The sequence below is a fragment of the Mustela nivalis genome (assembly GCF_964662115.1).
Source record: "Mustela nivalis genome assembly, chromosome: 2".
NCBI classification, from domain to species: Eukaryota; Metazoa; Chordata; class Mammalia; order Carnivora; family Mustelidae; genus Mustela; species Mustela nivalis.
In genome coordinates this window covers 154,358,837-154,375,859 of record NC_139021.1, presented here as the reverse complement: position 1 = coordinate 154,375,859, position 17,023 = coordinate 154,358,837, and the positions used below count along the sequence as shown (strand labels likewise).

General features: G+C 43.0%; 2 protein-coding genes across 5 annotated transcripts in view; one reads left to right on the top strand and one right to left on the bottom strand.

The window, feature by feature from the left end:
- Nucleotides 1-11,973, bottom strand: part of PLCE1 (phospholipase C epsilon 1) — a 326,743-nt gene extending 314,770 nt beyond the window's left edge. For all 4 annotated transcript variants that reach the window (XM_082721986.1, XM_082721988.1, XM_082721987.1 and 1 more), the window contains exon 1: nt 11,843-11,973. The gene's annotated coding sequence lies outside the window, so the exon portion shown is untranslated. The remainder of the gene's footprint in view (nt 1-11,842) is intronic.
- The window catches only part of LOC309859371 (uncharacterized protein), a gene marked incomplete at its 5' end in the record, with an annotated part of 202,471 nt that continues 196,059 nt past the window's right edge, over nt 10,612-17,023 (top strand). The window contains 3 exons of the mRNA XM_082720003.1: nt 10,612-10,630; nt 11,524-12,597; nt 13,401-13,613. Coding sequence (XP_082576129.1) covers nt 10,612-10,630; nt 11,524-12,509 — 1,005 coding nt within the window. The 3' untranslated portion in view covers nt 12,510-12,597; nt 13,401-13,613. The remainder of the gene's footprint in view (nt 10,631-11,523; nt 12,598-13,400; nt 13,614-17,023) is intronic.

The window sequence follows — 17,023 nt, the reverse complement described above, 5'->3', positions numbered from 1 at the left end:
CTCATCACATGGGAAGCTGCCCCTGTCGCTCTCAGAAAGGCATGGGGGTCTCCTGAACTCCAGTCTATGCATACTAAGGAGGAGCAAGTTAATTTTAATGTCAGCCTTTGATGACCAAGGCTAAAATAAAGATAACTAAAAAAAATTCCAAAGTAAAATCTAAATGGGTTCCAGATTATTCCCTATCTTAGAGAGATAATTCATTAACACCATGATTATAAATTGCCACAATGAGACTGCAAGTATGGTTTAATGATGGGAAATTTGTTAACATAATATAACATATCAGTAGTCAAATGTGAAAAAAAGCATATAATCACCTCAAAGATTATCTTTTTGACATATAACATAAGTCAATTCTCTTTTATTTCTTTTTTAAATCTGTGGCTACAAAACTACTTTCTCAAAGTGATTTAAACTTTTTAAAAAATATTTTATTAATTTATTTGACAGACAGGAATCACAAGTAGGCATAGAGGCAGGCAGAGAGGCAGGCAGAAAGAGAGAGGGGGAAGCAGGCTCCCTGCTAAGTAGAGAGCCCAATGAGGGTCTCGATTCCAAGACCCTAGGATCATGACCTGAGCCAAAGGCAGAAGCTTAACCCACTGAGCCACCCAGGCACCCCTGATTTAAACTTTTTAAAACCAAAAGATAACATTATATTTCTTAATGAATATGAAGAGCACTTCCATTAAAATCAGGATTAAATTAAAAAGTCTATTATACTTATTCTTAGTTATTAACATTCAGGAATTTCTGCTTCAGAAGAGAAATAATCATTATTTGCAGATAATAAAACTCTCTACCTAGAAAGCTCAAGAGAATCAGCTAAAAAATTAAGTTGGTTAAATAAAAAAAATATTTTTAAAAGATTTTATTTGTCAGAGAGAGCACGTGTGAGTGCATAAGCAGGGGAAACAGCAGCCAGAGGGAGGAGCGGACTTGCTGCTGAGCAAGCAGCCTGATACAGGACTCGATCCTGGGACCCTGAGATCATGACCTGACTGAAGGCAGATGTTTAACCGACTGACACACTCAGGTGTCTCAAAACACACAAAACAGTTTTTAAATAAGAAAAATATGTTTAATGTGAAGGTACTAAATTTAACTGAAAGACATAAAAACATTTGAATAGATTAAGAAACATACTGAAAAGATAAAAAGAAGATGGTGTCTATTTACTTACACACACACACACACACACACACACACACACACACTAGAATATTACTCAGCCATAAAGAAGAATGAAATCTGGCCATCCAACACAGGTGGAGCTATAAGTCAGATGGAGAAAGACAAATACCATATGATTTCACTTATATGTGGCACCTAAAAACAAAACAAATGAAGAAACAAAACTAGCTTTTAAATACAGAGAACTAGTGGGTGCCAGAGGGGAGGTGGATGGGGGGAATATTACAGCATACGGAATATAGTAATATTGTAATCATGTTCTATGGTGACAGATGGTGACTGTACTTATTGTAGTGAGCACTGAGTAATGTACAGAATTGTCGTGTCAACATGTTGTACACCATAACATTGTATGTCAATTGTACTTCAAGAATCAATTTTTTTTTTTTTTTTTTTTTGGTGATTCACAGACCTGTACCCCTGGGGATAAAAATATATGTTTATAAAAAATAAAAAATTTAAAAAAAAAAGAATCAATTTTTTAAAGGAAAAAACAAAGAAAAAGAAATAGAAGTATAAAGAGTAAATACTATAAACATATTCATTCTTTTTGAATTAATATATAAATTTATTATAATCCCAATCAGAGTCTTGGTGGATTTTTGAGGTCTGACAAAATGTCTCAAAATTTAATTTGCAAGAATAAGCAACAAAGTAATAATAAAGAAAATCTGAATAATTATGAGACAGAACTGCCTCTATGTGATACACACATACATTATACAGCTAACATACCTAAAACAGTGAGGTACTCAAGCATTTACAGATAGATTATTTCAGGCCTAAAAGTGACTTTAGAATATACGAAATGAGATTAGGAATTGCCTAGGATTATCCAATAAATATGTTATTCAAGGAAATTATATAAACATATATATATGAGTAAATAAATATATTATATTACTAAGGAAAATTAAGTATTTAGAAAACAGTTTAGGTCTTCAACTCATAATATGGACAAAAAACTGATTCCAAATGAAAAGCTGAATGTAACTAAAAGCCTGAAAATCTATAAACTATAGTTAATCATGAAAATTAGACAAAAGCTACAAGTTTAAAGGCCATGGAAGTAATTATCAGGGAGGACATAGATCTATGGTCCTATCGAATTTAAAGTTTTCTGTACATTAAAAAATGTGCTAAACACTTCAAAAATATATTTCATTAATATTTTTATATAGTATCCCATAACAGAGGTAAGCATGATCTGCTTAATTATGATTAATAAAAGTAGGTGAAAACTTATAAAACATGATCTCAGTTTGGGGAGGAAAAAAGAGAACAAGAGCAAAAACCCTAGAAAGCCATGAACTAAACGTTATACATTACTCTAGAGGTAGAATTGTAGGTGATTTTTTTTTACTTTTTCTTTATTGCACTTTTCTCTATTTCCCAAATTATCCAAAATAAACTTATATTATTTTGCAACCAGGAAAAAAAATTCTAGTTGAGAAAAACAGCATCAAGTGACAAAGATAGGAAAATACTTGTAAAAATACAGAATGCAGGGATGTTACATCCTTAATTCATTAAGTCTCACATAAAAAAGAAAGACAAATGGACAAAACTACTATTAAATAACCAAGAGAAAGTACCATGATAATATGTTATTTCTAGTAATCAAAGAAATGCACATTCAAACTATGGAATACCAAGTCTGATATCTTTCACCGATATCCACTGGAAAAACCACTCTAATATATCATTAGCAGAAGTGCAGATGGGTATAACCTTTTTAGAGAGCATTTTGGAAGTGTGTATCTGGAGTCTCTAAAAAACTTCTGCACTTTAATCTGGTAATACCACTTCTAAGGACTCTGTGCTAAAGAAAGAATTGGAGATCTGGGCAATGGAGAGGTATATGGTTAGAAAAAAATCAGGGATCAGATGAGTCCTCCACAGGACCACATGCTAACATGAGATCCAGCCACTGAAGTCAAGGTTTAGAAACACTGAATGATGTGGAAACATCTTAATGATGGAATGTCAGGCAATTAATTTCAGGATTTAAAATTGTGTATTATGTATCTATAGTATGGTCTTTTGTTTGAAACAAAGGTCTTAGTTTTGCTGCTCCCCAACTAAGTGGCTTTCGTCAAATCCTGAGTCTCTCAAGAGACGAGTCCTTTAACTTTAAAAGTGAGAAGGGGATACTTGGACTCCTCCTTTCTAGCCCTCAATGTTCATTGTTGGATGATATAGCATATAATAAATAAGTAATAAATCACAAATGGATATATAATATCTGCATTAATAAGTAAAAGATAAATTTTTAGTTGTTAAAATTGTTTGGATTAAAGATTCTCTCTCTCTCTCTTTTTTTTTTTTTTAAACTAGTATCCTCCTAAATAGGTGACATATTTTAAGTGTGACTGCTTAGATAGTGATAATTCATCAGAACTATCCAGCGTGGCTAGAAATAAGCACACGCTCTTATCCTCTGTAACTAATTTGATCTGGGCCTGCCCGCCTGGGTCAGGAACACACTTCACCTGTTGTCAGCCATCCCATGACTTGGCATTGGTGAGGCCCGGCCCCTTCTCAGTCAGCAAAGGGTAGTCAAAATCTAGATCCAAGAGATGTCATGCGAGAACCTGCAGGACAGGCTGACTGCTGTGTTGCACTCATGGCCCAGGAAGGTCACTTTTTGGAGTTCTCTTTGCATATTTCTACCGCTTGTATGTATCATAGCTCAAGAAGTTCTTGCCTTCTTCTGTGAGGTCCAAATATTAATTGATCATATTTCTTTCACCACTGCCTGGAGCTTACCAATCCCTCCCACTGTGAATTTTAAAACCATGCCGGAGGCATGATGAAAGAATAAACCTTGAGCACAGTAAACCAGGCTGAGTTAGGGACTGTTGAACCTGCTGAGTGGCAAAGAAGTGAATCGGAATCGACTCAGACCCCAGCAGTTAACCAATTGCAGACAGAGTGAGGTTTACACGCTGCCTTGTCATCCAAATTCATTCTGCCTTTGGGGGGAAAAAGGGAATACAGTTTCATGCCAAAAGCATTTAACTTCTGTGAATTGTATCTACCTCTCTGAGACTGGCAAACTGGACTACCAGAGAGGGCTTCAATTCTTCTAGGCAAACATAACGTAGGTGAAAATATGTTCATCGATGAAATCTGAGTTCGTGTTGTTAATAATAACAAATGAATCAAAACTCCTTTAGAAATGACAGTAACTTGAACCAAATCCAGTGATATCCAAATTAAACTATGTTATACGATATTTTAATCCCAGATGTGTATAGCATGCACTTGGTCACATGTGTTTTTTCCCAGTGATTTTTTTTCCATTCCCTGGATTTTCCATAGTCAGTGATATTATATAGTTTAAACCTAAAATGAAGTCATCAAAACAGAGTCTCTCCTTGCTTCTGCCTCTTTCTTAATTCTGCATATTGCAGCCTTACTGTTTTATTATTATAATGTAGCTGTTCCAACAAGGCATTAAAAAGATATAGATGGTCATCACGTTTCGTTATACCTCTGGACTTAGACACATCATCAGCCCCTCTGAAGGAGACCTTCCAGGATTCTTATAAATGGAGCACATTTTGTTGGGGCCACCACTTAACAGATCACGCCACAGAGTACACAGCAATGTTACCACTGAGCAGATAATGGCAGTGACCAGCCCTGTCTGACCAATAACCCGGTCAACTTTAGCCACTCTGTTTATGTTCATATTTTGTTAAGTCCTAAGGGGAGAGGGGGAAGGATTCAACAGTATTCACTCTGTATTATAGACCAAATGCCTTGGAGAAGAAGCAGGGAGGAGACTGGAGTTTCATTCTGCTCCTCTCATCCCAACACCTACCTCTGGCAGGAAGGGGAGAAAAGAAGAAATGTCCCACAAATCCTAAAAGTAGCAGAGACCCTGCTTCTTGGCAGAAGGCAGTGAAGCCTCAGAGATCTTGGGGGCATGCAGCTGCTGTAGCCACGAGAGGCAGCCTCGTGTCACTTCACCTGAAGTCACCTGCAGTCAGAGACGATGGAAATTTCAGGGGCAACCAGGCAGACAGAGGGCTAACAGGGGACCCTCCGCTGCAGCACCACAAGAGAGCAGAGCCCCACAAAGACACAAGGCTACCTGCTTCTTCTGCCACAGCACTGGGAGACTTAGAAATAAGAAAAACTATCCTGAGAGTTAGTATTAATTGAATTCTTATTGTGATCAGGCACTGATCTAAGCTCTTCACATGGATTACCTCACTTACTAAGTAGGTTCGACTACTGCCCCTCCCATTACACACATGAGGAAGTTTGGGCCCCAACAGGCCAAGTCTTTTGCACAAGGTTGTGCAGATTGTTTTTAAGCCAGTGGAGCCAGGATGTAAGCAAAGCTAAGCAACAAGCATCCAGACTCCAAACTTATAAAATAGCAATTAGAGAAAACACAGAGTTCTATTATCTTGCACACCCCAGTCTCTGGGCTAAAGATCTTAGCAGAGAGCCTTAACATGCAATTGAGTTCCTCTCCAACTTCTCTGTCTCTCTAGTAATAGAAGCAGGGTGAAAGGCTGAGGTCTTCTCTGACCACACCCCTCACCTGGCAGAGGCCCCAAACACTCCCCGAACATAGTTTGAAAACCGCTGGTCCCAACCAATACCACTCCAAATTTTGTGCTTGAGAGACAAAAGCGGCCCCGCTAGAAAACCAAGAGCAGCCAGATAAACCAAAGGAAAGGGGCAAAACAACCTCCCCCTGCAGCCCTAAGTCACAAAGGCACCTCACAGTCCAGTCCTTGACACTAACCATCTCCAGTTTGAGCAGTTGAGGGGCCAGGAGGAGGTGGAATTCAGGGCTGGAGCGGAGAGTCAGGAATGAGGCAAATCCAATAAACAGGCAGAGGTGGGAAGCAGAGCCAACAGGATGCCTGGGCCAGCGGTCTGTGGTGAGCGAGCAAGGCTGCTGTAAGAACAGAGGTGGGAACACGAGAGGGAGGCCAGCACAGGAACTGCTCCCAGGACCAGCGTCCTCCAGCTTCAAGCCATCCACACATATCATGCGTGACAGGAATGGCAAAACCATATCAAGCACTTCAATACCAGGCCTTTTTTTTTTTTTTTTTTTGTGGGGAGGGGGATGAGGGGAGGTATTGAAGGGACAGCATTGCCTTCCTTCTCACTGATCCAAATACTCTCTTCCTTCCATACAGTAACATACCATTCAGTGGCTGATACTGTCAGAATTAGCCGACAGAAACGCCAGCTTTGGGAAACAGCGTGGGTAACACTTGAGTGCCAGACTGCTTGGATTCTCATCCTGGTTCTACTACGACTAGCTCTGTAACCTCAGGCAAGTTACTCAACCTCTGGTGCCTCAGTTTCCTCTTCTCTGAGATGCAGATAACAAAAGTACCTATCTCAGAAACTTGCTGTGAGGATGACAAGCTCATAGGTATGACGTACTTAGAATAGTACCCAAGCAAGGTTTGCGCTACCCATTGGCTATTCTTGTTCCCTCATTGTGAGAGCTTGTGTTTTACTCCTGACCACTTTCTGGTTTCTCATCCATGCCCTCTTAGTCTTGTATTGCTGCTGTGATAAGTTGCCACAGACTTGGTAGCTTCAACAACACAAATTTGTTATCTTACAATTTTGGAGGTCAGAAGTCTAAAATAGGGCTGCATTCCTTCTGGAGGCTCTAGGGAATAATACATTTTCTCACCTTTTCCAGCTTCTAGGTGGCCTGCATTTCTTGGCTCATTACTCCTACCTCCTGCTAGGGACTCTGATCCTCTAGCCTCCCTTTTATAAGAACCTTCTTGACCAGACTGTGACCATCCAGATAACTTCCTCATCTCAAAATCTTTAATCACGTCTGCTGGGTCCCTTCTGTCACATAGAGTAACACACGCATAGATTCCAGGGATTAAGACTAGGATGCCTTTCGGAGGCTATTGGCATTATTCAGCCTACCATGTAGACCTCTCCAAAGTGTAAAACTGCAGACCAAACATAGGAAGGCCCAGAACAACAATATTAGCAGCTAACTTTGTGAGCACTCACTATGCACCTGGCACTATGCAAAGTGCTTTAAGTGAGTTATCTTGCTTAGGTCTCACAGCAGCCCTGTTAAGATTACTATCCTACAGAAAGGTTAATTGCTAGTCTAAGGTGGTACAGCTAGTAGGCAGCAAAGCCTATGTAAACCAGGTATGTCTGATTCTAGTGTCCCTGTATTTTCCAGATAAGGTGCCTTGTCTCTACACCTTAAGTCATTATTACTTGGGGAGGTGGAGGGAAGGATGGCACCATGATCATTAGGAGGAGCCTGGGAGGCTATGCCATAAAAGGTAAAATGCTCCCTAGATACAGAGAGATGGGGTCCTGCCGAGACCATACTAAAAGATCCAGACAGATAGTGAAGCACTCAGAACATTTTCTTATACTCAAAGGAGAAACCGTGGGGGTAATTAAGAATTTCTTTATATGTGATTATCTAGGTGGTTCAGGGTCTCACTCTTGAATATGGCTCAGGTCATGATCTCAGGGTCCTGAGATCGAGCCCTCATACCCAGCTCCCCGCTGAGCTGCTTGTTCCTCTCCCTTTGCCCCTCACCCTGCTCATGCTCCCTCTTGTCTATCTCTCAAATTAATAAATAAAATCTTAAAAAAACATTCTTCAAACATGGTCCAGAAGGGACTACCTATTCCTGCCACCACTTGGAGGGAAAGTAAAAAGTCCATTTCTGACCCCAGACCAGGTCTGCAGTTCTAAGTCAACCTCAAAAAGAAGAGAGGAACTTACTCTTCCCTGGAGAGACTTCCAACTGAGTCAGACGGATCCAGATCCTCTGAAACCATACCAGGAAGTCTCAGAACCCCTGCAGCCCACCAGTCAGTATACACCAGGACCAAACCATCCCCTGCCTTCTACTTCATAACTGTTATGAGTATATAAACCCCCATGTGCCACTGATTTCACCAGGGGCCCAGTAGCTTTATCAGTGCCACAATGAATGGCCTCTTTTTCTATAGGTTCTTACATACCGAATGGCTCGAAATAAACTGTGAGTTGCACAGGGTGGAAATGGGGGAGCTGAATGACAGCTAAGCATGCCCACTATGGTGGTGTAACCATCCATAGAATTTCACCCCCAACTGCTAAACAATTCAGCCAGAGGTCTACCTGAAACTTTCTAATGGGCTGAATTAAAGCTAACTGGCTTCACCAAGCCAAAAAAAGTGGCCATTCATTTGTTCTGTATGATGAGACCAGAGGCTGATGCAGGATAGCGCACTGGTCCAGGGAACAGAGTCTGAGGCCAGCCTTTTCTGACTGACTCCTGGCTCTGGCACTTTCCTGCTATGACTCCACGTAAGTTGCTTAACCTTTAGTTCCTCAGTTTTCCCATCTTCAAAATGGACATGATGATGGAGGCCCATACTCCTTTATCCAAAACAGAAGAATTTTTTGGCTTTTATAATTGAGACAGTGCCATGGGCCATATATTACATACACCATTAGTAGGATCCACAGCAAACATGTCCATTCTCTCTGAAATAAAAACATATGAATAGTACTCACCAGGTGAGAAAAGTAAAGACTAATAATCTCATGTCAACTCAGACCAAATTTTGTAGCAAAATTTATGAAAACCAGTTTTCAGAGCTTGCTTTGATTTTGGAATTACAGGTAAGGGATAACAGGTCTCTGACACTTGCTGCCTCATGTTAGAATGAAATAAGTTAATAGATGTAGAGTACTTAGAACACTGCCTGGCTTGCAGTAAGCACAACCAACAATAACTGATGCTATTATTTGTATCTAAATAGATTTGCTAGAGAATTATAAACAGCAACATTTTAATTTATGACTGAATTAGGTATCTTGGCAATTAACAGACATGAACCCTTTAGAACAATATTCCAGAACAGGATTTCTGGAATGATGGAAGTCTTCTGCATCTTCATTGTCTTGTAGGGTTGCAACCAGTCACATTGTAACCATTGAGCACTTGAAGTGTGGCTCAGTAATTTTATTTAATTCTAACTAATTAAAATTCAAACCCAATAACCATACACAGTTTGTGGCTACCATACTGAGAACACAGCTATAGAGGGCTAGGTTCTGATCTGGCCCATGAAAACCTGTTTAAACCATAACACAGATGAATTACGGCTTTAATAAAAATAAACCTGAATTCTGCATCCTGAGAGCAGAGAAGTCTGCATCATGCTGAAAAGAGTTTTTTCTTCCTTTCTAGGCCCTGTGGTTTTAACTCAGGGCAAAGTACATCTTTGATATCATCTTTTCTCTATTCCCTAATTCTCTAACTTCCTTTGTGGGAACCCCACGTATCTGGGCCACATGTTTCCCTAAGCCCCACCAATACCTCCCAACCCTTCTCTCAGAGTACCATGCTCCCCATCACCTGCCTTTCCTCTCCCCAACCAAATTCCCACTTGCTCAATGCCAAGATCTCGACCAAATGCCAGCAGGAAAGCAACTTGATTAAAAGAGCTGCTACTACTTTTTCTAGATTTTCCCCTACGTTTCCTTCTACATCCAGAAGCTCTAAATCATTGTATTCCCTGGGAACCTCCCCCTCCATTATGTTCCCCGGGAACCGCCCTCTGCTTAAATACCAGCAGAGGTAGGCACAAGCATACAGACAGAGTCTGGAATGAAGCAGCTGTTGTCCTTCATAGGCTCTTGCCCAGCCAGGTGTGTGGAAGGCAGGGACAGACAATACATGCGCGTGCATGCACATACACACACACACGTGCAAAGCAGCCTTGCTCTGTGCAAATATCTCCTCTTGTCCAAGCATGGGAAACATTCCCTGCCCTTTGCTTTAAAAAACATCAATTATTGTTCATTGATTTGGAAATGTATAAGTAGCAAGTTGCACATCAAATTTATTTTTTAAAGTATACAACAAAAGCCCAGAAGGGACTGTGACTAACAACAGTTGCAAATAGAGGGTGGGGGGGAAAGTACCTTCACTGGAATCTAGCTTCACCACAACGCACTTGAGCACGGAATTTTTAATGACACAGGTCAACCTTGGAACACATCCAAGGAGCTTATGTTACTAGAAGGACTGGAAGAACGTCCCTCAGCTCACTCTCACCTCTCACTTGGTCCCAAAGCATGGACCAAAGATAATTATTATGCATGGCTTCTGAATATAAAGAAAATTTCCTCTATGGGCCTGTAAATGGAGGACAACGTGAATGGTAAATATTATGTTTTTTCAATAAATACTTTCAATTCTATTATCTCCTCCAAAGTAAAAATTTCTGTTGAAGAACCAAAGTCTTCACATTTAATAGCATCCACAATTATTTCAGAGGGCCTCATAGCTGCAAGCACTGGGCTAAGACAGCCACAGTTAATGACTTCAGTAGGGAAAATGAGTCGTGCACAGAAATAACTCTCAAAGAAGGAGAATGGAGAAAGGTCGGGAAGGTAAAATGCTGCAGGAATCGCAGCAGGAAAAGGTTGATTCTTTGGGGCTGGGCTTATCAGGACCCCAACAAAATTCAGCTTGAAGGATGGTTAGGATTTAAAGTGGTGAAATGGGCAGGAAGGGCATTTGGGAAGAGGAAAGGGGAAAGGATGTTCTAGATGACAGCATCCTCAGGCGTTCTTTAGAAATTATCTGTGCAGACATGGCTGCAAACAGCATCCAGAGATAGTTCAACTCCCCATGTCCCGCAGTGACAAATGTACCGGCGTCCACTGGGTCACCTGCCTCCACCTCCCAAGGCAGGCTCTCAAAAATTCTCCCCGGTGGGTCCAGCATTCTTGGCCGCTGTGCCCATTCTGCGGTAGTGGCCCCACCCCATCCCAGCTCGGTTCCGACAAGAAACACAAGGAAAAGGACCTAATCTCGCAGGGATCTAAAGGACCCTCGGGCAAATTCTGCAAAATGCAACGACAATCATGAACAGTGTGCGAATAAAACTTTTTAATGAAGTGACTCCCCCATAACATCTCTTCCGGGAACTTAGCATTGAAAGTGACACTGGTAAATCTTTAAATGTAGACTCTTTCACACACGAACAACTAGTTGAGTCGGTTGAGGTCTCATGGCTTAAATACCAGGCACTGGAGTGGGTGGCGGGCCGGGGGACGGGGGGGGGGGACCCCATACATTTGCACTGTGCATTTAATATTAGCCACAACAGAGGACTTCTGGCTCTCGTTATTCGTTATCATAACGCCAGAGAACATTTAAAAGGATGCGGCCAGTCTTCTGGTCACTAAAGTGAGCCCTGGTCCAAGATGGTATTTTCTAGGACTTGATGGAGATGGACCTCTCCAGGAACACTCTCGCGGGCACCCTCCTTGAAATACAGTTGCTAGGTGCCGCCTCAAAAAGAGCTTCTGTTTCCCCTCTCTGACGGGCCGCTTCCACAAGTACACGGAAAACGCGGCGGAGACTGAGGCAAACGCGTGCGGGAGCGAGGCACGCGCTCGCGGAGCCCCGGAGCCGGAGCGGCGGCCGGCCTGCGCGCCCTCCCAGCGCGGCCTCGGTTTCCCCCGGGTGGGGGCGGGGCCCCGCGCCAGGTACGGACGGAGGCGGCCGCCCTCGCGGATCCGCCAGAGGCTCACAGAAAGCGCCCACCTCTGCCCTGCGCCCACCTCAGGAACCCAGCCACACAGTCGCCTCCTCACCTCTCTTCTTCGGGCCAGTAGCGCCGGAGTCCCCAAGTGCAGCGTCCCTCTGGGGACGCGCCTGTCGCTAGCGGCGTCGGGTGTCCCCGCTACCGTGTGTCAGCGGAAGAGCGGGTGCCAGCAGCGCGCCGCAGCCAGGCAAGTGCCCGGGAGGCAGAGCCCGGGGCGCGCCGCCCGCGCCCGCCGAGGTCCCCCACCCCCGCCCGCCGCGCTAGCGAGTGCGCCCCCGCGGGCGCCGCTCCCTTGCTCAGCGCCCCTGGACTCTGCGAGCTGCCGGGACCGGACGGCGGCGCGGGCGGCAGCGGGGCCCCCGCCCTGGGCCGGCCTTTCCCAGAACTCGCCCGCCCCGGGTGAGAGGCCGCGAGCGCCGCCGCGGGCCCCGGGACGGCCGGGGGAGCGGCCTGAGGCGGGCCCGCCCCCGACTCAGGCCGCGCGGAGCAGGCGGGGGCGAGGGGCGGACCTGGCCGCCACCCCCGCCCGGGCGGCCCGCCGCGCGACCCCCGCTCGGCCTCGGGCTCCGCTGGGCGGCCGCGCTCCGGGCCCAGGCGGGAGCAGGCGACAGCGCCGCCGGGCCACCCGTCTCCGGGGAGGCGGGAACTCTGGGCACCTCAGGCGGCGGGAACTTTTGCCCACACCTTTTCCCCGGGGACCGACCGGCCCTGCTTGACAGCTGTGGAAACTGAGGCTCGTGGAGGATCGGTCACTTGACCAAGGTTACTCTGGTGAATGGCAGCACCAAGTCTTGAACCCATTCGGTCAGTCATTAATGTAACAAATTTTACTGAGCGCCATACAGTGCCTGGCGCTGTGCCAAACTCTGGAACTATTCCTTTTGCTGCTCATAGGGGCCATTCAGGTCTGTGGACTCCCAATCCAGTGTTCTCTCACTGATGAAGCAAACTTGGGAATGTTCGACCACCTCCAGAAACGAAAGGGTCTGCACAGAACCTTCCCTAGGGGCGCTGGGTGGTTTGTATACCCCGCTGACAGTCAGGAGAGCCAGGGACCCGGAGAAAAGCCAAGTTATCATTCCTTCCCCTTTCCCCTAAACCTGTTCGTCTTTACCTATTTTGACAAACGGTCTTTCCACAGGCACATTCAATCAGACCAATCCCTGTGGCCCATAACCCCTCTCATCTGTTCTCTTCTTGGACCCAATCATCCCTCACACCACAGCCATATTATTTTCCTTCTACAGCTTAAATCTGGGCAGAAACCTTCATAGGCTCCCTACTGCCTTCCCAACTAACTCCCCATCCTGCCTCATCTGGTTAATATGGACCACCCAGCATAATGTCTCTCCCACTCCACCTCTGTACCTGTTTAGGCTGAGCCTCTACCTGGAACATCACCATCTCTGCCCACACACTTTCCTCCTGCTCAAGTTTGACCCTTTCTTTCAGGTCACTTTTAAAAGTGACCTCCCCTTCTTTGAGCCTCCAGGGCACAGGAGAGGTTGAAGCAAGAATGCACAGGAGGATACCAAAGAATTTCTGCCTATAAGAAAAATCTGCCAGCCTGGTCCTGAACTGTTTTGCTATTTTTTTTTTACCACTAGGATTTTAATGAAAATCAACATTACTGCCTCCCTTGAGAGCTGGTTTTGGAAAGGACGCTGCAGAGGATGCTGAGGAAATTCTCTGTTCATTAAGAGCTTGAGATCTCAGCACTAGAGCAATAGGGAGTGGTCATTTACTGCAATCCTTGAGTCCATGATGAACAGGTGAATGGAGGAGCCAGGAAAAAGGAACCATCGCTGACAGTAAACAAGGTACACTGTTTATTTAATATGCTGTTTTCCATTATGGTTTTAGAAATCATTTAATGAATCTAGTAATGTCAGATATCACCGTCACCTGGAGACCCCAAACACTTGAGTTTTGTTGTTGTTGTTGTTGTTGTTGTTTAGATTAGGCACATGGGAATTAGATTGCTACAAACTGGTGGACACACAAGCAGTTAATATTGAATCCTCCAAATGAGTCATTGCACTGTTAGTAACCAAGACAAATCAAAGTCTATTGGATGGGGGAAGTTACCTGAGTGTGATAATCAACATCACCTCATGCCTGGAAAAGAGCACGTTCCCCAAATCTTTGCAAAGAGAGCTGGTCCGAATCAATGTCCTTTGCTCGCCCCCTCGCTCCCTCTCTAAATGAGACTGGAGGGAGCCCTGTCCCTGAGGCTGCCTCACCGCATTGGAATGTCTGAGCTAACAGTGCTTCCAGAGGGTTCATTGCTCCTCTGAACAGCACTGCCCAGACTTTCTGGAGATTTTAATTCACTTCCCAACCTCGCCAACAGTTGCACACAAGGTGCCTTTTTTACACCCTGCTCTCTGTTCAGTGAAACATGCAGACCATCTCAGGGGAACAATGGCTCCATTCAAGACTTTTTCAAAAGTGCAGCATATAACCTCCATGCTGTGTATTGCTGCCAGCCATTATCTGGAGGAAGAAAGGCTGTCAGATAAAGTGGGGGGATTGGGGGAGCACTGGATAATTTCCATGAAAAAGTCAGCTTCAATAAATTAAGTTATGCATCTTTGTGTATGAGATGATTCTGCATAGTCAAAAGCAACAACAAAAAAAAAGCTCCAAGAAATAATGCTGTGGAAGCTTTCTTTAAATATAGAGCATCTGTGTTTGAAATTTCAGAAGAAAGCACATATCTTTTTTGAACTTGTTACATAATGGTCTCCGTTCGATGAAAATTGATATAAAGAAGTTATAAATATTGGGACTAGGGAATTTAAGTCGTAAAGCCATTGGTAGAAATGGAATCATCCCCTTATTTTTTTCCTTTCCCATCCTATACTTTTTCAGGTTGGGGGAAGCAGTCTTTGACTTCATGGCTGTGCTGCCAATGAGAGGCCCCACACTGCCTACTGTACATATTACAGAAAAAAAGATTGGCCCTTTGCCACACTCAATAAGATAGCCATCAGTTAACTCATTTATGAACAAGCCTTGAGGTCTGCACAGGCATCACTGACAAATGAATTGATCTTTGCTTAAGAGTGGCTAATGGCCAGGCAGAGTTACTTGCCAACACACATCTTGGTAGCTTTGAAAACCAAGAGTGGAAAGAATAAACCAGTCCTTAGTTTAAGAATCACCATCTTCTCCCCTTTGAAGTCACGGCATCAGATTGTACTGGGTTTACCAGCTGTCTGCAAATAGGCTCGCGAGTTCAGATAATGGGGAGAGAGCCAAAAACAAGCTTTTGAGAGTTATCTCGTATGGGTGGGTGATGTATTAAGGCAGTTTGAGGTTGGTGGAAAACAAGCCATTTGTTAAAGTAGTAGGTAGCTCTACTTTTCTGAGGTTCTTAGGATTGATGGTGGAGGCGATCTGGTAGGAACAGTGGGCCAAGCAGGGAGAGACAGTTCTAAATGTTGTGTCTCAGCATAACCAGTATTAGGGGCACAGACTCTGGTGTGGGACCACTTGAGTTGAAATCCCCAGTCTACCCCCTTGGTGTGAGTCCTCAGGCAAGTTACTACCTGTCTGTGCCTCATTTTCCTCTTCTGTAAACTATACCTACTCCTCAAGGCTGTTGTGAGGATTGAAACGAATTAATCTATGTGAAGTACTTAGAACATAGAAGGAGGAGTTCCAGCTGATGGTCCCAGCTAGGGTCCTAGCTGACAATCAGCATTAATCCCAGGCATGTGAGTGAGTGTGCCTTCAGGGGGATTTGGGGGCCTAGTCTTCAAGCAAGCTATCCTAGCTCTCGTAGAGCAGACAAAAGCTGTCCTTGCCAATTACTGAGCAAATTGTAGGTTTGTGAGCAAAATAAATGTTTTTTGGCCTTTTAAGCCACAATTGTTGGAATAATTTGCTATGTAGCTTTAGCTATATAAATTGCAATTGGAAAGTAGGTGTGGATGTTGGGAGGTAGAGTTTTTAGAAGTTTATGAAAGTTTTCTACTGCTTGCTTATATATTCTCAATGAAATGGCAAACAATGTCCTCAGGTGAGAGTAAAACTATGGTAGGAGGTGCAAAAAGTTTGAGAGAGAAGGTATGAAATACTCATTTAGGAAAGTGGGAGAGCAAATGTAATAATGAAATATAATGCCAGGCATTAAATGCTCAATTGTAGTCATAAAGTGTAAAGTGAGCTCAATCATTGTGATAGTACATTTTTCTTCAGAGGTTTAGCCACATGCATACATGGAAAAAATATATATATATCCTGAAAAAGAAGAGGCAAAATTATGACTACCTACAAAAAAAAAGTGATTATTTTTCTAGATAAATACAAGACAAAAACTACAAAATACTTAGAATTAATGAGAACTCACTAGAGCCACTGGATATAAGTCAAATACTCAAAAATCAACAGCTTTTCTATATAACATTAATATCTACTTAGAGATATATTGGGGTGATCTCATTCATAAAAGCAATAAAAACATTAAAGTATGGAAATTAGGGATAATCACGATAATATCCATACACATATATGCCTGTGTCTAAACATTTTGGAGAAGCTAGATTTGAATAAATAAAGAGAAATATACTATTCATTCATGGGAAGACATAAAGATTTGAAAAGTTCAATTTCTACCAAGTTAATATTTAACATTATCTCTTTAGAATTTTTTTTTAAACTTGCCAGAAAATGTTGATATCTAAGGTGATCATCACATTGGATTTCATTATAATAGTCTCCCTTCTTTTACTTTTGTTTAAAATTTTCCATATTGAGAAGTTTTAAAAACTTGACTGAAAATTTCAACATTGTTAAAAAAAAATAAATGATTAGCTAAGAGAATGTTGTAAAAGAAAGCTATTAGGAGGGGAGCAAAGGTGACATTTCAGCATCAGTAGTGATTGTCCACAGGCAGAGGTCATGTGGTAGCAGGGAGTGTCCTGTGGAGAAACACCAGCAGTTGGTCCTTAGCTGACTGTTTCTGTCATATGAGCATGGCTGTGTCTTTCCTTTCTTGGTTCCTGCCATTTTCTGAGCCTGATTCTCCAGGTTTCCCAGCGATTCTGGTATAATATGTTCCTCTTACATGGAAGTTATCAAGAATTGGTTTTTATTGTTTGCAACCAAGAAATCTGACTTGAACAGTTTAGAGAAGAAAAAAACATACTTCTAAATAATTCATACACTAAAGAAAAAAGCATAAGAGAAATTCTAAATATTTAGAACTGAGTGACAATTTTTG